At 39.0% G+C, this 24,629-nt stretch overlaps 2 protein-coding genes across 2 annotated transcripts; both read right to left on the bottom strand.

Moving 5' to 3' along the window:
• Positions 1 to 19,683: 19,683 nt before the first annotated feature.
• LOC133796012 (uncharacterized) lies at positions 19,684 to 21,301 on the bottom strand. Its single transcript, XM_062233493.1, has 4 exons — positions 21,203 to 21,301; positions 20,525 to 21,052; positions 20,176 to 20,412; positions 19,684 to 20,073 (listed from the first exon to the last, which is right to left on the bottom strand). The coding sequence occupies exons 1-4, from the start codon at positions 21,299 to 21,301 to the stop codon at positions 19,684 to 19,686; spliced, it is 1,254 nt and encodes a 417-aa protein (XP_062089477.1).
• Positions 21,302 to 21,559: 258 nt separating this feature from the next.
• LOC133796011 (uncharacterized) lies at positions 21,560 to 22,018 on the bottom strand. The gene has a single exon (XM_062233492.1). The coding sequence runs from the start codon at positions 22,016 to 22,018 to the stop codon at positions 21,560 to 21,562; it is 459 nt and encodes a 152-aa protein (XP_062089476.1).
• Between the last annotated feature and the right edge of the window lie 2,611 nt (positions 22,019 to 24,629).

Genomic DNA, 24,629 nt, shown 5'->3' with positions numbered 1-24,629 from the left:
GATTTATGATAACTTATTGGAGCTTGATTTCATAGGCCCATGGTCCCCATTGTACCTTGGATAAAATCATCTAGATAGTCTCAATTAATTGATTTAATTATCAATTAGAATTATCAAAGTTGACCGGGTCAATTTTGGATAGTTTCACAGAGTTGTGTAATTTTGAGAAGAAAAGAGAAATTATGGCAGATTTATTAATTAAGATAAATTGGTATCTAAATTAATAAATAAATTTAAATCAAGGTTCAAATTATAAATAATTAATTTGATAAAGAATTTAAATAATTATTTAATTAATTAAATCAATAGATTATAATACAGGCCTTGATTTTAAGTCCAATGGGCTTATAATCAAATGGGAAATTTCACGGGCCTATAGTCCATGATAATTTCGACCTAGGGCTTCAAAATGACTGTTATTTTATTGATTTTTTAATTAAATTAAATGACCTAATTGAGTCTATAAAAGGAGTGCTTAGAGAGAAGATTTTAGAGACGACAGATAAGTCACAAGTAAGATTTTCTGATAGTTTTATATTCTCTCTAAACACAAGTCCTTTCTAAGCCACTTTGTTATTTTCTCTTCTTCTCTCTATATCTATCTCATGTGTTGAGAATTGCCCACACTAGTCTAGGTGGTTCTAAGGATACATTGGAAGATTGTGAAGAAAATAGAAGATCGGTTCAGTTTCTTGATAATACTCTGCGACAGAGAGGATACAAGAGTTAGAGAAACTGAAGGAAGGACTCTTAATTCCGCTGCGTATACTGTAAGTATTATATTATTTGTTTCTCTTTGAATTCAATTTTAGAAACATGTGTTTAGGCTATCTTGTATTAATTTGTTTAATATTAGATATACATGAAAATAAATAAAGATCCTGTATAAGCTTTTTTTCAACAGTAACGCCCTGGGTAGCCAAGACCATTACACTGTGTATTTATAAAGGTACAAGACTTGCTAATCAAGTCTTTTGGTTAGAAACATTGTAACGACCCAAATTTACTAATAAGGCTTAAGGGCCTTGATTAGTGTGCTTGGAGGGCATAATGGGAAGTATGTGTGAATTTAATGATTAAGATGCATGATTAAGATTTAAAGCACGTTATATGACTATTTGAGTATTTGAGATGCGTGACTATGTGTATTATGTTATATGATAAATTTAGCCCGTTGAGGGCATAAACGTGATAATTATGTTATGTGATTTGTACTACGTGGGTGTGGTGATATCAATGTGATGCACGTGCTGAGACGGTCCTAGGGAGCTAGATAACTCAAAAGTCACAACGGGATTTTATACCCGGCTCGGGAGGAGTCTAGGGGTATTTTGGGGATTTTGTAATTTAGCTCTTGTGAGATAATGGTAACTGGTAATTTGGTAACCTGTGTAACTGTTAGTAACCATAGAGAGTAGCAGGTTTAGATGGAGAAATGGTAGAATTGTAAGGAAGTAGGAATGACAAAAAGGGCCTTGAGGTTTAGTTGGAATGGGAAATAGATGGAAGGGTAAAAGGGTCATTAGGCAAGGATTAGGATTACTTCAGCTGAAGGAGAAGGGAATACGTACTACACTTGATCACATTTTGGTTTATGTTGAATTTGGAAGAAAGAGCTAGAAAGAAAAGGGAGATGAAGAAGGGGCTGAACTTGTGACCTAGGAGGAGATTTAAAGGAGTTTGAGGCAACCAAAACCAGACTTAAGCTAGGATTGCTCAAAGGTAAGAATTGTGCTCTGTTTAAGTTGAATTTAAGTTTGAATTTTCAGAGATTGAGTGGGAAAACTTAATGGGAATATGGCTGGTTTTACTTGGAAATTCAATTAGGATAATCAAGAGGAAAGAGGTTGGGAGCTGGAATTGGGAGGAGTTCAAGCTGAGTTTGATTGAGGTAAGAATCTTTAGCATGTTTAATTTTCGTAATTGGTGTGGTTTAAGACTTTTGAAGCATGATTTATAGTTTTGAAAGCCATGGTTAAAGTTTTAGGAATTTGAAACTCAAGATAGGATCTTGGGGTGTGCTTGTGTGATTGGGGTTGTTTATGACGTTTATGGGTTGTTAGAGGGTTCATTTGGGGTTCTGAATTGATATTTGGGCTTAGGTATTTGTTTGGAATGATTTGGAATGGTTTAGGCTCGGGAAAAACGCAAGGAAAAACCCAGATTTATGGGCTCGCGAAGGAGCGTCGCGGCGCTGTTCTTGCGCATCGCGGCGCGAGGCAGTTTCTGGGCAGAGCAAGCTCTCTGACTTGCTGGGCGCCGCGGCCCTATTGGGCAGCGCCGCGGCGCTAGGCCAATTTCAGAACATGGGATTTTGCAATTTTGAGCCTTCGCTCCGGGGGTTCGGGGGATGTCTTCGGTGCATTGTTTTAGGGATTTGGGGGTTCCGAGAGTGTGGGATTGGTTCTGGGAAGTAGTTTTGGATTGGTTAGTGATAAAGGATGTTTCATTTGTGTTGTGACTAGGTCTTTGGTGAGGCTCGGGATAGAGGATCGTGCTCACAGCTTTGGGGCATCGGAAGCTCAGGATACAGGTAAGAAAGCTGCACCTGATTATGTGGCTAGGTTGGGACTAAGTGTTCCCTATGTTTGTATGCATTGTTATGTGAATGTGATTAACCATGTGGACACGATGGGACTAAGAGCTCCCTACATTTGTATATCATGTCATGAGATGGTATTATTATGCCATGGGACATGCGATAACCGGCCTAAGAGTGTTGGAATCAATATTTGCGCACAGGGCGCGGCTCGGCCACTGGTAGCTGAGGCAGCTTATTTATCACTAAGCTCGGTTAAGCTGGCCGGAGTCAGTGAGTATTACACTGGGGGTGGCCCAAGAGAGCCGAAGACAGTGTATTAAATAGAGGGTGCGACAAAGGGCGCTGACCCTGAGTATCATTTAATGATGTGATAAACTGTTGATTGTGAGCGTGAATATTGTGTTGTGACCGTGATTTGTTGGCTGTTTGGATGACAAACTGTTATTCTGTTGTAAGTTATTACTGATTGGATAAATGTTATGAAATGTTAAATTCCTGGTTGAGCGTTGTGAAGTATTTTATAAGTGTTGTTGATCTTGCTATGTTATCATGCTTTCTTGCTGGGCCTCGGCTCACGGGTGCTACGTGGTGCAGGTAAAGGCAAGGGTAGGCTGAATCAACCATGAGTTGGAGAGCTTTGGGGGCGAGGTGTACATTGTCAGCTGCTCGGCCGCCACGGTCGAGAAATTGTACAGGGACGGAAACCTAAAATGTATATTTTTCCATTAGAGTGGCTTGAAATACTTGTAACTCTTGGAATTTGTTGTAACTAAGACGTCTAAATCCTGTTTTGAGTTTCCATGTATCAAACTGTCATTTTTAATGAAAATAGCCTGTTTGTGACCAAAATCTTTTATTCCTACTCTGATGATGATATAGAGTTCACACTTTGTTTAAATGACTTGATTAGAAAGTCTTGCACTATTTTAAACACACAGTGTAACGGTCTTGGTTATCCAGGGCGTTACAAACGTGTTATTGAAACTATAATTGAACTAGGGTTAAAAGATTTTGGTCATAAACGATACATTTCATTTATATAAACATTTCGTACATGGGATCCCAATAGAACTAGAGTTTAAAGGACAGTTTACAAAATTCCAGGATAAATACAACTACTGGCCACTCTAAGGGAAAAATAGACATTTAAGGTTCCCCTGCTCCTGTCCATCCCTCGACCGTGGCGGTCGAGCATCTGACTATGTACATTCCGCCTCTAGAGCTCTCCAAATCAGGGCTGATCAAGCTTACCCTTGCCTTTACCTGCACCACGTAGCACCCGTGAGCCAAGACCCAGCAAGAAAACCATAGTATCACAACATGATCAATGACAATAATCAGATAAATCATAAAGCATAACCATATACTTAGCAATCCATAGTATTCACATAATCAGACATTCAGCATAACAAATTCATTAAATCAACATCAATAACCAAGTCATATAACAATCAGGGTCGATGCCCTTAGGTCGCACCCTCTGTTTACCCCACTGACTCCAGTCCGTTTAAACCGAGCTCAGTGAATATTAAGCTGTTCTCAGCTACCAGTAGCTGAGCCGTGTCCTGTGCGCCAATATTAACTCTGACACTCTTAGGCTGTTTATTTCATATTCACATGGCATAATACCATCATATAATAATGCATACAAGTATAGGGAACCCTTAGTCCCATAATAGACTCACAACCGGGTACAATTTTCATACCTTTAATTCCAAGCGTTCTGATTACGAGAAATGACCCTTGAGCACGATCCATTTTTCGAGCCCTAGCGTACACCTAGTCACAACCAAGATAAGGGATTCCATCAATAATAAATGAATATAGGTATTCGGTCCAAGTTCTAGTCTTCGGAAGATTGAATTCCACCAACCACGGTAGTGGAATCGATCCCGAGCACCCTAGGTTAAGTTCCGCACCTAAAACCTCCTCAAAGCCAAAAATTCCCTTAAGAGCCGCGACCCTAAGCCCTCCATGCCGCGGCCTTCCTCCAACCTATAGTGTCCCAGAATATTTACTTAGCTAGCTAGATAGTAATAGTAGTTAGTAGTAGTTTGTAGTATGATAGATTCCGTGGATTTTAGTTGAAGCTGGGAATTAGTTGGAAACTCATAACAACAGTTATGGATTTTATAAGTTTAACCTATAGTTTAAGAATATTAATTATGACATAAGGTTTTATTAATATTGCTGGTCCTAGATATATTGTTTATTATAACCTAAGGTTTAGATAGAACCATTAAGAGCATGACACTTGTCATAATCATGATTATTAAGGAATTAAGTATTTTTGATAGATAGTTTTAATAAAAGAAAGATCTAGAAGCTCTAGAACCTTCCAAAAATTGTTAGGATCGTATTATGACTCAGTCAAAGCTGTTTATCCAATTCAAAATATGCTGAAAAAGTGCAAATACGTGTTTTATATATCAACATATGCCGATATATCGCAGCTTAGGGGCTGATATATCGCCTACGGAAGATATAGAAAACACGTCGACTTTGCACGAATGTTCGAATGGGGCTCGGGATTAGGGTGGAGCCGATATATCACCCAGGGTAGGCGATATATCGCCCCTCATGATATATTTTTGAATGTTGATGATTTTTAAATTTAAAAATACCCTTAACCACTCGGACCTGCCTTTGAACGATTTTGATTCAAATATTTTTCATTTTATATTCATTTATTTATTCAAATTAAAAGGGGTTAGTTTCACTCCTTGAACTCTATAAATAGGACCTAGTACTCAGTCATTTTCTTCATTCTTCATGGAGTCTTCAGAGCCTCCAAGTTGCTAGTGTTACTATAGAGAGAAACACTTGGTTTTTGGGTTAAAGCTTTATCATTCTAAGCTTTTCTAAGCACTTGGGAAGTAAGAAATAGTGTGATTTAGATCATCCATAAGATCATTCAAGGTATTCTTATTCCTAAGTTCAATTCTTTATGGTTCTATAGTTTTCTTTTATTCAGATCCTAACTCTTGTTTATGATTCTTGGTTAGGTATTTAAGTTTCTTGAAACTTAAGGTTTTTCTTGGTAAGTTTCTTCTTGGATGGTTTAGTGTTCTTTTCATCTCTTTTTCTTTAGAAACTCACCATTTTTACTGTTGGTTTATAGGAGTGTTCTAATCCCGTTCTTGTTCCCAAATATCCCGGCTTTTGGTAAGGAAAATATGATAGATTTTATGTGCTTATATGTTTATGTTATTATATGTTTTATGTTGCGATATGTATATATATGTATGAATATGTCTTGTAGTCATCTGGGGCTTATAGTTGCTTAGATAGCAAACCCCAATCTTTTATGTTGCTTGGGGCTTATAGTTGCTTAGATAGCAAACCCCAAGATTATTTATCATTTTCATGGTTTAGAGTTATGATTTACCCTACCTCGACTAGTAGATGACCTAGATGGGTTATCATATACTACCATGTGATCTAACCTACCTCGATTAGTAGACAGAGGACCTAGATGGTTTATCACATGCCATGTTAATGAGTTAATGGCCATTAATATTGTAGTCCTATATGATATATGTTTTTATAGTCATATGTTTTATAGTATATGTTTATGATATAGTCTTATGTTTATGATTTATGTGTTAGTAGATTTTCCTTGCTAGGCATTAGGCTCATTCCTCTATTTTTAGCTTGATGCAAGAAAATGATTTATGGAAGGCGGAAAGATTCATGGCAGGTTGGCTTGTGTGTTAAGGATGAATGGATTCAATGGACTGCGTGTTGATCGAGGATGGCATTAATTTTTAGTCTTTTAAATTTTGTTTTTGATGTAATTCTATAATTAGTATTTAAAATTATGTTTTATGTTTGATAAACAATGGGATCTCATACTATATCACATTTTATTTTATATTTTTACCTTATTTTGTATTGGTACAATATTTTGGGTTTTCAATAAAGTTATGTTATTTCTTATGTTTGTATCAAAATAGTAGCTATGTCTAGTAGTTCTAATGGTCCAAGGTCTTAGCAATAGTTGGGTCATTACACAACCAGAGGCCCAGCCTCCCCAAACAGCAGACACGGGCCGCAGCCCAGCACTCCCCATGTCGCGACCCGCCCTTCACTTCGGCTCCCATCTGCTCTAGAGGGCCGCAGCACACCAAGAACAGGGCCGCGACCCGACCCCTTCGAACCTAGAAAAATCCCCATTTCCAACAGCCAAACCTCACTCAATTCAACCCAAAACCATCCCAATAACATACTTTAATTATCACAATAGTTCTAATATACTCCCAACAACAAAACCCATAAGAAAACTAGCTTAAAAACTCATCAAAATCACACTTCAATCCTTGAAACCCAAAAGCTCATAAACCTCTTATAACAGCCAGCAATTCCTAGAATTCAAATGCTAAACTATAATTAAAAGCTTACCTTTATTGAAGAACAAATACACCAAGTAGCTGTTAAGCTAATTCCCAAGTCCTCAGCCTCAATTCAGGAGATTCCCAGTCCAAAATCCCTCTTTAGCTTCAAAGGTTAGCTTGGGAAAGAGAGTGTCTTAAGGAAGCTAAAGTGAGAGAGAAGAAAGAGTCGGTTTAGGAGTTTCTACTGTTTTCCTTGGTTCTGCTTTATCTAACCTCAGTTAATTAAGTTAATCCCGAAGCTTGGGGTACCAAAAACGTCCCCGAGGGAAAAATGGTAAATTTCCCCAATATTCCCTCCTAAACTCTCCAACTTTAAATATATCTCAAATTATTTATTTTCATAATCCGATAACCCAAATAAATATCTAATACCTAAAATACCCCTTGACTTGCCTCGAGTCAAGTACTGGGTCCCGTTGTGACTTTCCCGCTAACTGGCTCCCTAGGGTCGCCTCGAGCCGCATGCTGCAAATATATCCACATAATAATGTGGCCGTACAATTATAATACATAATCACATTTATGCCCTCAATGGGCCAAGATTACAGATATGCTCATTTAAGCTAAGCAGGGCCTACATGCATACTAAAATTCATAGACATGCATTTCATATATCCATATAATCATATAAACATGCTTATCACATAATCATGCATTAAAATCACGTATAAACCAATTATGCCCTCCCAGCACACTAATCAAGGCCCTTAAACCTTATTAGTGATTTTTGGGTTGTTACAATACACACACACACACATATATATATAGATTCCAATGACCGAAACTGTAACGCCCCAGACTCCAGGGACCGTTACGGTGTGCCTTGTAAACAGTGCTAAACTCGCTAACCGAGTCATTTGGCCAAAATTGTGAACTAAGTAAGATTAGCGGTTTAGGTATTAAAAACTTTGGTTAAGATGTAACGTTTCACTAGAACGTTTAATATATACATTGGGATCCCGAAAATATAATTTCAGAGTCTATTACAGAAAATATTTACAACAGGCCATTCTAAGCGGCAAAACAGGGTTTAACCCTAGTTCCACTTTAAACCTCGGCCGTGGCGGACGAGCAGCTGCATATGTACACATCATCACCTAAGCTCTCCAACTCAAGGATGGTCCAGCTTCCTCTTGCTTTTACCTGCACCACGTAGCACCCGTGAGCCGAAGCCCAGCAAGAAAACACCGTATAACATGATATAATATCAACAGATAACATGACGTAATATCAACAGATAGCATGATGTAATATCATCAGGTAACATGATATAATATCAACAGATAACATGACGTAATATCAACAGATAGCATGATGTAATATCATCAGGTAACATGATATAATATCAACAGGTAACATGACGTAATATCAACAGATAACATGATGTAATATCATCAGGTAACATGATATAATATCAACAGATAACATGACGTAATATCAACAGATAGCATGATGTAATATCATCAGGTAACATGATATAATATCAACAGATAGCTCAATTGATAGGTGGTTCCTTCATAAGCTTGATCAGGATAGGTGCATGGTGATAGTCACCAACATAACCATCCTCCCGACTCTAGAGTCGTAACTAAGGACAGCGTCCCCCAGCCATGTGACAAACAGTCACCGGGGTCATATACCTTGGCTGAAATCATCTGGTCTTAGACCAGGTATGCGCTTATAGTTCTCATTGACCTTCCGGTCGGTCCAGCATTGATACCCTACATGGGTCATTCAATGCCGACCTCGATTAGATCTAATCTCCATTTGGCCCGGCGTTCGCAACGCACTGCCACTTCTGACTCTTGGGTCGGTGAAATTCGACTAGTGTTCAACCCGCTGTGAACTTAACTAATAAGTCACAGCTTCACAGACGGATCTGACACCATTGTCGATTCTGACTAATAAGTCAGCGCCATACACAAGTAAGCCATGCCACCAAACATATATCACATATCCAATATCCATAAACAAGGCATTCAGCACGCTTACTTAACAGGTACTAGTACAATTAGGTCCATGCACAACATAGAGGCTCAAGCTCTGAACAACATCATACCCAGTATACAAAGCATGTCCTAATCACATGTTTCTCGTGCATCACATGCATCATACTCAACAATCCAACATGCACTAATAACCGTCATGCATGTCACGTTCAACAATTAACCAACATGCATCAAGAATAGCCATGCATGTCATACTTAATAATCAACCCACATGCATCAGGAATAGCCATGCATGTCACATATACACAGGGTGCAGTTTTCTTACCTCAGATTCGAGCTAGAACGATTAAAAGAACGACCCTTAAGAACGATCAACTTTTAGTCCTTTAGCGGTCACCTAGTCATAACCAAATATAAGATATCATCAATAAAAATGGTCAACATAAATTCCCAAACCAATATCTAGCCTCCGAGACATCAATCCCCACTTAACCGGGTACTAGGTACAACCCCGAGGCCTAAGGCTTGAATCCCCAAGCTTAAAATACCATTTTGGGCTAAAATGACCTTAAGGGTCGCGACCCTCCCCAGCTACGCTGCGGCGCGCCCTCAAACAGAGAGGGCCTCCTTGCTAGACGCCAAGGGCCGCGGCGCTCCACAGCCGCGGCGCGGCGCTCAGCCCAGACCAGCAAAAAGACCACACGCGAACTCAGTTTTCCCCTGTATTTTTCCTCTCAAACCAGCCCTTCAAACCAACTCAAAACCTCCTCCAAACACACAATTAAACCCCTAAACATCACCCATAACTTTCCCTCATCAAAACCCAACCAAACACACACAAAAACTCCCCTTGATTCCCACTTTCTACATCAAAAACCATAAGCTAAAAAAAACAATAGGAAAACAGAGCACAACCTGATTTCCATAGCTAGAACTCACCTTAAAACCAACTTTGAACCTTCCTCAATGGTTAAACCAAGTCCACAACCTCAGCTCTTGAATTCCCTAGCAAAGAAACCCCACTTGGAACTCAAAACCCCAATGGAGAAAAGTAGTGTACGGGAAGAAGGATGAAACATCTCTGTTTTGCTCTGTTTCTACAGCCTTCCAAACCCCAAAAATGATATAAATCCTTAAGGTCAAAAGACCATAATGCCCCTAGGCCAAATAAATCCCTCTAAAGGCTTTCGAGGGTAAAACCGTCCTTTCCCGTCTATCTCGTTAATTATAATTAACGCTCTCCAATTCCCGCTATTTTCAATATTCCCAAATACCAATAAATCATATCCCATTACCCTTTAATTCCCGGTAATGCTCTAATCATTAAATTCACCCCGAGACTCACCCCGAGCCCCGGACTTAAACCCGTTATGACTAGACCGAACACTTACATCTCATGATCGTCTCATGCCGAATAGCTCGAACCAATCCACCTTATAATGTGGCTATATTAATTAATCACAACCATGCACCCAAAATATACAATTACGCCCACAGTGGCCAAATTACCAAAATACCCTTATAATAATAAATACTCCCATATGCATGCATTCACCATCATATAATAATATAATTCACATAAACATGCATATAATCATTAAATACTATAATAAACCAATTATGGCCCTCCCGGCCTCCTAATCAAGGTCCTAAACCTTATTAGGAAATTTGGGGCATTACAGAAACTATTTCAAGCAGCATGTTTGTATTTTTTCTCTTTCTCTTTTCTCTTTGGCAAGTTATATTAGAATGATAAGGTGTTTTGTTTTGTTTTTTTTATTGTTTCTATGTTGATTATGATATATAACAATTACGTTTGATATTCCATTTAATATATGTGGTTTATCAATTCTTTTTATCTATTCATTTATTTGTTTTGTCTATGTTATATATTCTGTTGACGCAGTTTTTCGGCAATAGGGGATTTAAAAATTCAAAAATAGAGAGACTAGGCTTTTGATAACCCGGTTAGAAAGAAATGACAAAAATCAATAGCACAAAATGCTCACATGATTTTACGTGGTTAAAATCCACATAGTCCACGGGTCACTCTTATTGATATGTTTATGACTCTTGATGAAATTATTTATGATAATTTCAGCAGAGTTTTGGCATACAAAAAGTCGATCCCTTTTTCTATCCATTCCACTTGTATTTAGAGGAGATTATCATAGAGATTTTTGGGTAACCGTACATGTATATGGTAACTTACAAATTTGAGTAACTTCCCAATTACATAAATACATAATTGCCTATTAATTCTATACCTGTTAATTCAGGTAATAAATACATGATAAAATCTAGGCATTTATTAGGCGTATAAGGAATCTACGAGTCTTTTGGGATCCTTCACTGTGCTTCATAGTTAGGCTTCCGCGAGCTGGACACACTCCTAACCCTGGGTGTTGTTGAACCAATATGAACTGACGTGGATGATGTTCAAAGTTTCACGAGGGTGATTTGGGCGATGTGTAGCTCGAGCTGCTCACTCTAGAGTTAACAAGATACTCATTATATGTACATTTTCTTCATACGCTTGTCTGTCAGCTGTACCCCTTGCTGAGTAATTCAATTCGTATTTTTGGGGTACAACATTTGCCCCCAAAGCCCCTGCTCGTGCATGACATCATGTCTGGCACGCACAGTAGGGGATTTTCTACTTTCGTTATGGGGAATTGTGCACACCCACCCACTCAAGTATGGGACACATGCATGCTCTTCACTGGCCTGTTCGGGTTTCAAGTACTGTGGTAGTTGTCTTGTCACCTTTTTACCGCTGTTCGGGATATTTAACTCGGGCCCTTAGATCTTGAACTGATCTAATCGTGCGACTTAGATTAGTTCCTGAAGTTTACGTATAAATAGGAGAACCGAACCTCATCACCTTTACATTCGACAATTTCCTTTTCACTTACTTCTTCTCTAAAACACTCAAAAAAAAATTCATTCCCTTGCTTCCCATAAACTTTTAGACTCTCACCTTAGATTTTGCTAGCATTTCCTGTTCTTCCCTTACTTTCTTCACTTCGTCGACCAAGAAACCAAACTGTAAGTATTTTTATATCTTTTTTAAATTTCTTTTTCTTATTTTCCAATAAGTTTTACTTAATTTTCTAGTATTTTTGACTTGTTTTGGCCTGGTACGAGTTTAGTTTAGGTTTTATATGTGTTGACGCAGTTTTTCGCCAACAATGGATTAAGGAATTCGAAAATAGAGAGATTATACTTTTGCTAAATCATAATTGGACAAACAAAAAATGTCAAGAACACTCACACACTTTTTACGTGGTTCAGTGGTTAAAATCCACCTAGTCCACGAGTCACTCTTATTAATCTGTTTAGGACTCTAGAGGAAAGTTTTTGTGACAATTTCAGTAGAGTTTTTGCATACAGAAAATCATCACTTCCTTGCATTACCCACCGTCGAAGGAAAGTTCCTGAACCAAGCTCTGTCCATTCTCGTTTGTATTTATAGGAGATTCTCATAGACAATTTTGGGTAACCGTACATTAATGTGGTATTTGAAAATTTTGGGTAACTTCCCATTTACATGAATATATGATTGCCTATTGAATTTACACCCTTATCTCAGGTAATAAATGCAGAATAAAACCTGGGCCTTTATGAGGCGCCAAAAGAATCTCCGAGTCTTTTGGGATCCTTCACTGTGCGTCACGACCACACTTTCGCGAGCTGAACCCTTTCTTCAAGCTGGGTGTCGTAGGACTAATCTGAACTGACATGGGTCAAATTTGGAGCTTCACGAAGGTGATCTGGATGACACACATCTCGAACTAAGTTGTAGGGGGCAATAGGTGATATGGAGACTCTCTGGTTGTCACAAGTTGTCGAGCTTGACTCGAGCTGCTCACTTCAAAGTCAGCGTCTCGGTTTCTTCATACGCCTGTACCAGCTATACCCCTTAACTCGTATTTTTGGGGTACAACAATGTGTGGCCAAAACTGACAGCATTAGGAACGACAAGGAATAATGCACCAAAAATGGGTCAGCTTCTAGGTTTGATAGATGAATGTTTGAATATTTGGGTTTGCAAATTTGAGGGTTTTTAGGTTCAGTTCTAGGTAACTTAAGGGTCACGATATTTAGAGTTGTTTTTTATTAAACCGCTTTCCAAAGAGGTATTAGGTCTGAAACATGAATCCCAAAGTATTAGGGTTTCCAGAGGTCATGGCATGTGATTTCTGATCATGCGTGAACTCACGTAATAGTATCAAGTGAGGATTTAGCTCGTAGGTTGATAACTCTACAAAATAGAGTTATTTTATCACTTTTTATGTGCTAATTGTTGCTTAATTCTTGAGTTTTTAATTGATTTATTAAGTTTTTAAGTAATTTTAAATTTATTGGGTTTATTTTTATTTTCTATATTTTTTGTGTGTTTTTATAGTTATTTTGTTGTAAAATGTTATAGTTTAATTATTTAAAATTAATATTGTTAAGTTAGGAGTAAAAAGATATAATTTTTAGCTTAAATGTTTAAGTAAATTAAATTTTAAATTAATATTTTCATGGAACTTTATTGTATATTTTATTATTGAAAATATTTAATTTTAATTTAATTTATGTTTGTTTTATAGGGAATTTGTTGAATTTTATTTGCTCTTGAAAAGCAAGAAGAATGATAAAAAAAGTGACATTTTTGTGAAAAGCAAAGGAAATTGGCCTTTTTGCCAAGCTGAAGGCCTGCAGCCACAGGCCCAACCGAGCATCACATGATGCCTCTAGCTTTTGTCTCCAACGCCTGGCCTCCTTCCCTTTCCGAAACTTCCACCAGCATCTCCTTTGCCAAGCAACGTCTCCACCTCACTCAGCAGCAGCCAGGCCCGTGCACCCCATCCAGCCCACCACCGAAGCCCAACGCCAGCAGCTGCCCCAGCTTCCTTGCCACATCCAAGCCCAATTTTCCCCTTCCCAGCCACCTGCCACATCCCACAACCCAGCAGCCAGCCACCCTCTTGAGCCCAACAAAAATGCATTTTGTCCCCTTGTCCCCTATGTCTAAAAGTGCCATTTTTTTACCCCACTTTCTTACAAATTTTACCCCAAAATCATCATTACTGTAACGCCCTAACTCCAGGGACCGCTACAGTGCACATTGCAAACAGTGCTAAACTCGCTAATCAAGCCATTTGGCCATAAATGTATAACTAAGTATGATTAGCAGTTTAGGGATTAAAATTTTTGGTTAAGATATAACGTTTCACTAGAACGTTTACTATATACATTGGGATCCCAAAAATATAATTTCAAAGTCTATTACAAAAGAATATTTACAACAGGCCGTTCTAAGCAGCAAAACAGGGTTGAACCATAGTTCCTCTTTCAAACCTCGCCCAAGTATTGGTCGAGCAGCTGCATATGTACACGTCATCACCTAAGCTCTCCAACTCAAGGATGGTCCAGCTTCCTTTTGCCTTTACCTGCACTACAAAGCACTTGTGAGCCGAAGCCCAGCAAGAAAACTCATATGCTCATGAACAGTCATATCATGATGTCAAATCATATCTGGCATGCCTAGCAAACATAGCTTTATTCAGCATGCAAATGAGTTCAAACAATGCTGGGGTATCCAGGATAAGAAATCCTGCCCTTCTGATTGGAGGACCCTCAAGTCACACCTAATCAGATGAGTGACTGCCAAACAAGTCACTAGGGGCTCAGATAAGAAATCCTGCCCTTCTGATTGGATGACTATCAAGTCAATCCTAATCAGATGAGTGTCGCAACACTTGAGGTTCCGATAAACCATGCTGAGTGACCAACAAGCATGTCACTAGGGGTCTCAGTGCCCAAAGCCATGCATATGATGATCAAAATGATCATACAGAGCTCATAGCTCTGATCAGATGAGTGAATATCACTTGAGGTTCTGGTAAACCATGCTGAGTGACTGACAAACAAGTCACTAGGGCCTCGGTGCCCATAGCCGTGTAACGACACCGTTACCTGGGCTTTCCTGCAATGGCTCTTATCAAATGAGTGACTGACAAGCATGTCACTGAGGGCCGGTGCCCATAGCCATGTGACCTAACAATCACGGGGCTCGCTAGCCCTGGCTCTAAATGACTAGCCTTTGGCTAAATAAGCGCTTGTTTATATTCATCGAACTTGGGGTCGGTCCTGCATTAATGCTCTTTGAGTCATTCAATGCAGAAGGTCGATTTGATCTAATCGACATGGCTTGCGTGGAACACGCTAAGGCCGTCCTGACTAGTGATTCAACCCAATATGACCAGTGCCCAGTACCACTGCCGAACCTAACTCATAAGTCACAGCTTTACAGTTGATACTAACACCTTTGCCAAATCTGACTAATTAGTCAGTGCCATGCACAAGTAAGCAATGCTATCAATATGTCATTCATCCAAGAGTAGAACATTCAGCATGCTTACCTAACAGTTGTGAGCATAATATTGATCAGGCACAAACACAGAGACTCAAGCTCTGACCAATCCCATATTCATCATTCATGGCATGCTCTAATCACATGTTTCTCGTGCATCACATGCATCACACTTAATCATCCAGCATGCCTCAACAATAATCATATGCAAACGGGCAAGATTGCCAAGCATTCACTATGCTATCAATGTTTACATTTAAACATCCAACATGCATCAATAATAGCCATGCATGTCACACATGGGGTGCAGTTTTCTTACCTTGGGTCCAAGCACAGGTTACCAACAAATGAGCCACAAGCACGATCCTGATTCCAAGCCTCTAGTGAAAACCTAGTCACAACCACAAATGGTGATCCAATGAGTTCAAGTTCTAAAACCAATCCTTGAACTAAAACTTAGCCTCCAAGACATCAATCCTCACTAATCCGGGTAGTAGGAATGATCCCGAGGCCTAAAACCATGTTCCCGGGGTCAAAACACCCAAACGGGCTCAAAAGCCTGCCTGAGCCGCGGCCCTAGAACCTTGAGCCGCGGCCCCCAGCACTACCAGAGGCAAGCACCGCGGCGCCCAACACCAAGGGCTGCAGCGCCCAGCAAGAGCAAAACGGGGCACCTGCTTCATCAAGTAAGGACCGCGGCGCCCAAGAACAGGGCCGCAGCCCAACTTCGGGGTTGCCATTTTCCTTCGTTTTTAACCTTTTAAAACCTCCCAAAAACATGTCTAAACATTCCCAATCATCAAATTAAAGTTTCCAAACTCCCCAATGGTCCAAAACCACCAAAACCCGAGGCTCAAACGAACTAAAAACTCAACGATTCACAAAATCCAATTCAAGCTTAAAAACTTTTAAAAACTTAAAACTTAAACTTGAATTACCTCCAATTGAGTTGTTTCCAACTAAATCCTCCAGTTAATAAGCTTCTAATTCTCCTTAGGATTGCTATGCCTCGATCCTCGCTTGATTCCGTGTCCTAGAACTCAAGATACCTTCGAAAACGCGATCGGGAGACGAAAAGGAAACTTTTAGGGAGAGAGAACGTACAGAACGTTCTTTTTATTTTCTTAAAAGGTTACTTCAAGCTTAAGTAGCTTCCAATAAAACCTAATGCTCGGGGTCCCGAAAACACCTCCGGGGACATTATAGTCAAAACTTCCAGAATTTCCCCCTGGTCTTACTAACTCCCAATTTATCACCAAATATTAATTCCCATTACCCAATAACCCGGTAATGCTCTAAATACCCCTTGACTTACTCCAAGTCAAGCTTAAATCCCGTTGTGACTTTCCCACTAGCTTACCTCCTAGGATCGTCTTGTGCTGGGTAACCCTGGCATAACCAAACAATAATAAAGCACCACGCCCATTTCACATATATGCCAAAAATGCCTGAAATGGCCAAAATATGAAAATCACCCAATTAATCACAAATGGGTTCACATGCATATTTTATACACCTAAACATGCATATTATCATTAAATAGCATAATAAAGCAATTATGGCCCTCCCAACCTCCTAATCAAGGTCCTAAACCTTATTAAGAAATTTGGGGTATTACAATTACACCCTATAATTTACCCCTATTTGCCATATTAATTATTAATTCAATTAATTTAATCAATTTAATTAATTTAAATTGATTATTTTAATACACTTTTTTTGCTATAAATAAGGGAGTTTAGTACTACACACTAGTACTCATATCTCATATGAGACAATTTTAAGTACAATACACATTCACTTAGCCGACTAGTTATTACCTATTGAACCTAACACTAGTTTGAGTAACTAATATTAAGATAGGTTACCATCAATCATGAATCTATTTAGGGAGTTTATGTCTCATCCCTCGAGATGTAGAATTGATTCTGTTGACTTGCTTTTTCGTCAACTCACACGGAGTGATAAATGAAGAGTTGTTTTGTGTGTAATACCTCAGAGTGAATCTTAATGATGAACAATGAGCTAAATAAACGATAAAATAAATGCAGTAATAAATGAATGTGACAATGATTTATAGTGGTTCGGCCTAAAAATATGACCTACGTCCACTTTAGTTAGTATTATTTATGAACTTTGAACCCTCAAGTGCAAGTTGAGTTTGATCTTGTTCTTGGGGCAGTTACAGTTATGGAGAGTAGGAGCTCTCTCTGAAAATGAACAGTTACTGACTTGTTTTTCTCTCTCTGATCCTTTTTTTCCTCCCCCTTTGCTACAGTACAGGTTGAACTATTTGTAGTCGTAGAGTTGGGAAGGGCTAATAGTGGCACCTTGTTTCCCGATCAGGCTAAATCTTGGTACACTTGGCTTGGAGAGAGGTTTGTGTCTCACCAGAAATGGTAGTTTGAAGTGTCATGTTCATTTAATGGTTGTAGGCCCACTCAGGTGCAGAATGAGGCTCGGGTGGCGAGGCCATTGGCGAGCAACGAGCGGCCTCGGCGAATGGCTACTGGTGACCGGTGAGGACCTCGGGGGTCAGCTATGGTCGATGGTGACTTTAGAAAATCCTTGTGAGGTGTGTTTTTCTGACTTTTTCATCTAGCTAGGGCGAATGGCTAGGTCCCTTTTCTTCTTACGATTGATGTTGGTGTGGTCGTCTAGGGACTATTTGGCTTCATGCAATGGGAGAAGTAGGCCGGTATTGGCGAGTCCTACCTCTCTTGAGTATTTGAGAAGTGGTGAGGGCCACGCCTTACGGCGGCTGGCGGTGACCATTGTGTCCTGCCACTTTGTCTTGACCCGTCATCACTTTGCGGGCCGCCACCTGAGGGTGACGCAAAAACTCAAAATAATAATATTAAGAGCGACTGCCTAGAGGCTGGCCTTTGATTACAAAAGTGGGGCATCGCCCTTGTTACTGGAAGTACTTCTTTAGGTGCTCTATGTTCCAATGCCTCAGGACCGCTTCACAATTGAGCCTCGCTAGCTTGTACGTTTCTAGTTGCATGACTCCATCTACCAAGTAGGGCCCCTCCCAATTCGGACCTAGGACCCCATCAGATGGGGAACACACAACGCAGGACGAGGTCGCCAATGGAGAAATTTATGTCCTTAACCCGAGCATTGAAGTTGCGAGCCACCCTTTGTTGGTAGGATGCCAACCGCAAGTTAGCTTGCTCTCGCCTTTCTTCAATGAGATCTAGGGACTTAGTAAGTAGTGTCTCATTGCGCCCTTGATCGTAGTTCATTCTTCTATGTGACGGGATTTCTACTTCGACGGGTAGCATGGCCTCGCATCCATAGGCGAGCGTAAAAGGTGTGTGGCTGGCAGAAGTTCGGGCAATGGTCCTGTAGAACCATAGCACCTCTGGAAGGTTTCCAGGCCAAGCTCATTTCGTTTTCTCTAGGCGCTTCTTCAGAGTATCTTTAAGGGTTTTTTTAACGGCCTCTACTTGTCCATTTTCCTGGGGGTGTGCCACTATTGAGAAGCTCTTCACAATTCAACGTTGAACACAAAAGTTTGTGAAGTGTTTGCTGTCAAATTGGGTTCCAATGTCGGACATGGTCTTGTACGGCAACCCATAATGGAAAATGATATTGATTAATGCAGATCGGGTCGTGATCTGACCCAGTTTTTTCTTCCTTTTTTAAGAAACTTAAAAGTAGATCGATTTATAAAACAATTAAACCAAAACAATTTTTTTTCTTTATCTCTTTTATTCTTCTTTTTTAGAGTAGATGTGTAGGCTATATATAGATAGATTGGGAGAGTATGTTATCACATTAATCTTTGTTGTTTTTAAAAAAAATAAAGGTGATGAGTTAGTGAATTGTGCTTAGTTTTTATAAACTAATTAATTTAATTAGCTATACAAATCGCTCATTTCAATTACCATGAGTGTTTGATTGTTCGTATTCATATGCTTTTGTGATTTATATTTCTTCTCATCAATTTCTATTTAAGTTGCAAAACTATTTATATTGTTAGGACTCATCAATAATTATATTATTAGATTTTCATAATTAGGTTTACTTTAATTGTATATGTTTTTAAAAAAAAAAATAATAATTTGTATATGTTTTATGACATTGAAATTAACAAATAAAGCTAAAAAAATAAATTGATGAAATTATTGGGTTAAAACATTACATATATACATGTATAAATTGTTTCGTTAAAAAAAAGTAAGAAAATTGGGTCGAGTATGACCCGCTCCAACTCATCGGGGCGGGTATGATTTGATGCACTTCAAAACTCATATTGGGGTCGGGTGAGGCTAACCCACCTCATTTACATCCTTACTCAGAATTGCTTGTATATAAGCTTTGATAGGAATTTCCTTCTCAGTAGTTTTTTTTTTATCAGAAAGAAAATATATTGCACCAAAACAGAATACATCCCACAGTTCTAGAAACTAAGACTCAAGAACAGAATTACAAATGTTGAATATAATCAGCCAATCTCAATTCATCAGCTTTCAACTTTGATCTAACTAAACCAAACAACCTGGCTTTAAGACCCATAAGAATCAGAGAGTCCACTTTCAAAACAGAAAAAGAATAAGAAGAAAAAACACAACAATTTCTGTTAATCCAAATATAATAAACAGCAGTTGCTAGGACAGCAGCAATAATCCTTTGGTGAAGCCCCCTAGGTCTCCCTTCCATCCAACTTAGCCAGCCTAAATACTGAGAAGGCCAAATTGCTTGACCTAGCCATGAATGAATCTGATGCAGCACCTGCTGGGAGAAGGCACAATCAAAGAAAAGATGGGCATGAGACTCAACTTCCATATCACAAACAGGGCATAAACTAGACTCAACCTGCACATGACATTTAATTAAGTTATCCCTTGTAAGAAGATGGCCTAAAACTGCTTGCCATATAATAAATCTGTGTTTTGGAATTGACAGCTTGCACCATACCAATTTAGCATAATGAACCTTATCCTTTTGAACCAACTGATTATATAAGCAAGAAGGATTAAATTTTCCTTTGTTAACCGAAGCCAACAAAGAATCATAAGAGAAAGCATCTCTCAGCTTAATAATCTTCCTCCAATACCAGCTCACATCAGATTTAAGGTTGTAAGCCCAGAAATTTTCCTCTGGGATAGATGGCTGCCACCTAGTTGACCCATAAAGAGTCCTGCTTAGTTCAAACTGCCCATATGTATTTGGCCATCAATATTGCATTCCATTTAGACCCTTCTTTAAAACCTATACCCACCAAGCTCTTAGGTAAACACACCTGCTCCTAGGAAGACAGATGCACCTTACTCCGGTTGCCCTTTGCTCCCCAAAGGAAGTTCCTGCATAATATATCAATCTCCTGAATAATTCTAGGAGGAAGCAAAAAAATACTCATCCAATAAGCCCTAATACCTAGCAAAACTGATTGAATAAGCTGAGATCTTCCAGCAAAAGAAAGGTTCCTACTAGACCATGTATGTAATCGGCTTTGAATTTTTTTAAGAATTAAACCACAATCCTCAACCTTCCATTTAGTAGGTCTAAGAAACATACCCAGATATTTTAGAGGGAAAGAATCCTCCTCAATCTTTAAGCACTCCATGATTCTCCTCTTTTCATCCGAATGAAAACCACCAAAATAGATGTGAGACTTAGATAAGTTCACAGTGAGACCAGAATCCTGACTGAATTTTCTAAAACTAGCGTGAAGAATTTGAACTGACCTAAAGGAACCCTTGCAAAAAAGAATGAGATCATCCGCAAAGCAAAGGTTGACAAGATTCAGCTTTTTACAGAGCGGGTGAAATCTGAAGTCCTTGTGTTGAGCAGCCTAAACAAGCAATCTAGTAAGATACTCCATAATCAATACAAATAGAAGAGGAGAAATGGGGTCTCATTGATGCAAACCTTTCATTCCACTGAATCCCCCATGTAATATGTCATTCAGTAATAAAGAATAAGAAGCCCCTTTCAAACAAACCATGATCCATTGGATAAATCGACTAAGGAAATAGTAAGCCTTCAATAGATCCTCCAAGAAATACCAATCAATGGAATCATAAGCCTTGCTTAGATCCATCTTTATCAAGCATCTAGTTGAAATATTATTCCTGGAATAGCCTTTGAGGAGATCTTGGAGAATGAAGATGTTGTGAGCCAAAGATCTATTTTTAATAAAAGCTCCCTGGTTCTGATGAGTAAGCAAAGGGAGAACAGTGGCCAGTCTCATACAAAGCATCTTCGAAATACATTTGTATAATGTGTTACAACATGCTATCGGTCTATAATCTGCTGCTATAGAAGGATTATCAGTTTTAGGAATAAGGGTAATAATCTGTTAAGAGCTGTTGGTCATCGGCCAGTTTAAAAAAAAATTCAAAATAGCAGTAGAAATCTCATCCCCCAAATCTCTCCACATGTATTTGAAAAAACCCGAACCAAACCCATCAGGACCAGAACTTTTTATAGAGTGAATACTAAACATGGCCATTTTAACATCCCTCTTCGAAAAAGGCTTAACTAAACTGAGTTGCTGGTCTAAATTCATAATAGAGCCAAACTTAAAACAATCTTGTTGAATCCTAGAAATAGCTGAACTAGGACTACCCATAAACCCCTTAAAATGATTAACCACATCATCATAACAGTCAACAATCTTACCATGCTCATCCAAGTAGGCTGTAATCCTATTACAAGCTGACCGCTGTTTTATACTAGCATGAAAGTAGGACGTATTGTCATCTCCAAATCTTAGCCAAGTGATCTTGCTCCTTTGCCTAAGAAAACTCTCATACATTTTGGATAGACAGGCAAATTCTAAACATGCTTCATGTTCAGCTTGCTGAAATCCTGTAGAGTGAGGTTCCTGCTAAAGGATAAATTGAGCATGTTGAAACTTTTCCTTGGCAGTTAAGTAGCGAACTGTGACATCACCAATTTGCCGATTATTAAATTTAGCCAAAACTCCCTTCAATCTGTTCAGTTTCTGAACAATTCCTAGAAGATTAGTTCGAAGAACCTTCATAGACCAACTTTTAAGAACAGTGTCTCTAAAATCCTCATGTTTAGACCACATGTTAAAAAATTTGAAAGGTTTTACCCCTGAAATCTGACTAATAACTGTCTTGATAATGCAATAACAATGGTCCGAAAGAATATCCCAATTAAACCGAGCCTCTGAGTTTGGGAAAGCATCAACCAAGCTTCATTACTAAGAGCCCTATCCAATTTAGAGAAGATACGAGACCCCTCCATTTGCTTGTTAGACCAAGTATAATGAGCACCAATCCTATGAATTTCAGTCATCAAACAACTAGCCTTCCAATTACGAGCATCTTCCATTTCCAGATCCGTTATAGGCCTACCTCCAACTCTGTCATCAAAATTAAACATTGCATTAAAATCGCCAGCTACTAGCCAAGGCTGGGCAGGAAACAGAAGTGAACACATAGCCTACCAAAGTCTCTTCCTCTCCTCAATCATGTTTCTGCCATATATCACTGTTAAGCAGAACTCCTTAGTAATCCCATGATCTTCGCACAACAATGAATGAACTGATCCTCAACTCCAAGAACTGTCACTTTAACTATATCACTTTTCCAAACCAGCAAAATTCATCCTTCTACAACCGGAACTGAATAGAACTCCTAACCCCTGAAAACTTATGTCATCATTTCCTCAATCTTAGAACCCCTAAGTTTCGACTCAAGAAACGCCCTTAACCCAATTTTATTGACCTTGCAAAAATCATATAGAAATTTCTGCTTATTCCTCTTATTTAGGCCTCTAAGATTCCAGCACAGCAGATTTCCTCCTTCCATTAGAATTTTTTTTTAACAATCTTTCCCTGTTTTGAAACCTCCAATTGACATTCCTATAACACACTATATTGGTTATTCTTACTAGGTTGAGACTCCTCATTTACATGTTTAGCTCTAATCACTCTTTTGGGCGTAGTCCAAACTGGTTCCTGGTCTTCTATAATGCTACGAGTCTCCTTCACAAGATCAGAAGATGCCTCCAAAACAATCTCAGTTTCAATGGGAATTGTTGTCAATTTATCTGAACCTGGTTCTAAGTCCTTCTGTTTAGGCTCACTCAGCTCCTCTACTGCATCTATTTGATCCACCTTTGGTTTCCAAACTATTTTCTGCTCCCTCCTACAACTTGCAGCAACATGCCCTAGGCTTTTACAAGTCGCACATTTAGTAGGCAACCATTCAAACTCAATAGCCTGTTTTACCAATTGTCCTTGTTCATTCAGAAAGCTTATACTGGAAGGAAGTTTCTCAGATATTTCCACATCCACTAGCACTCTTGCAAACTTCACCATGGATCTATCTTTAGTTATCTTATCAATCATCATGGGTCTACCAATGGTACTCCCTAGAGCACCCAAACATTTAGTACCCCAATATTGTAGCCCCAAATCATGTAATCTAACCCAAACAGGAACCGATTTCACTAACCTCAGAGTATCAATGTCAGTCGACCAAGGCCTCAAAATGACAGGTTTCCTATCAAAATGAACCACACTAGATTCTAAGACCAAGTCCCTCGTAGCTGTATCCCAAAATTTAACAATTGTAAACCCTGCATTCATCCTAGCCACCCTTTCAATGTCAAGTTTGCCCCACATTCTTTGAATGAACCCTTCAAACATAGCAATCGGAGGGTTAGCACCTAGCACAATACAGATCATAGTCGTATTCCAAAAGGAAGCCTGCACCTCAATCTCCTCTAGATCCAACTGCGCTATCAATTTCCCATCCCTGACCAAAGGCTCCTCATAGGTCAATTGAGCCCCACCCTGTTGGGCGAATGTATCATGAAACTGAGCCCACTTTTCTTTGGCTAGATCTTGAAATATCGAATTGTCTCCATCCTTCGCCAGAGAGGTATTGCCCAAATTGAACCCCTCACCGTGTGCCTCAATGTTAGCAGAACCATGACCATCTCCTTCGTATGTCTCAGAAAAATCAGCAACTGTATCCGCATAAACTTCCTCCACCAATTGCTCAGCATCTAGAGTCTTGGTTTGACTCTTTTCAGTAATCAGTCCCGTAGGAGAATCGATCACAACCTCAGAAGATTTAGAGACAGGCTTCTGAATCCCTTTCTTACGTCTCGCCATGGAGAAGAAGTGAGCAATTCGCACGCCTTGTTTTCTTCCTTCTCAGTAGTTAAAAACAAAGATTTTCCATCATTTTAACTGTTGGTATTAAATGTGTAAATCAGAGTATCTAGCGAAAGGTGTATTGCAAAAAAAAAAAAAAAAAAAAATTCCGAGCCAGGATCAGTATATGTATGTATACATTAAATCAAACACAATTAAAAATAGATTCAGATCTAATACATTTTATAGTTTATCAAGTATCCTCGCTATTTTTTAGTATATAATAATGAAC

The sequence above is a fragment of the Humulus lupulus genome, chromosome 8 (genome assembly GCF_963169125.1).
Source record: "Humulus lupulus chromosome 8, drHumLupu1.1, whole genome shotgun sequence".
Taxonomy (NCBI): domain Eukaryota; kingdom Viridiplantae; phylum Streptophyta; class Magnoliopsida; order Rosales; family Cannabaceae; genus Humulus; species Humulus lupulus.
This window is presented reverse-complemented; position numbering and strand designations above follow the sequence as displayed.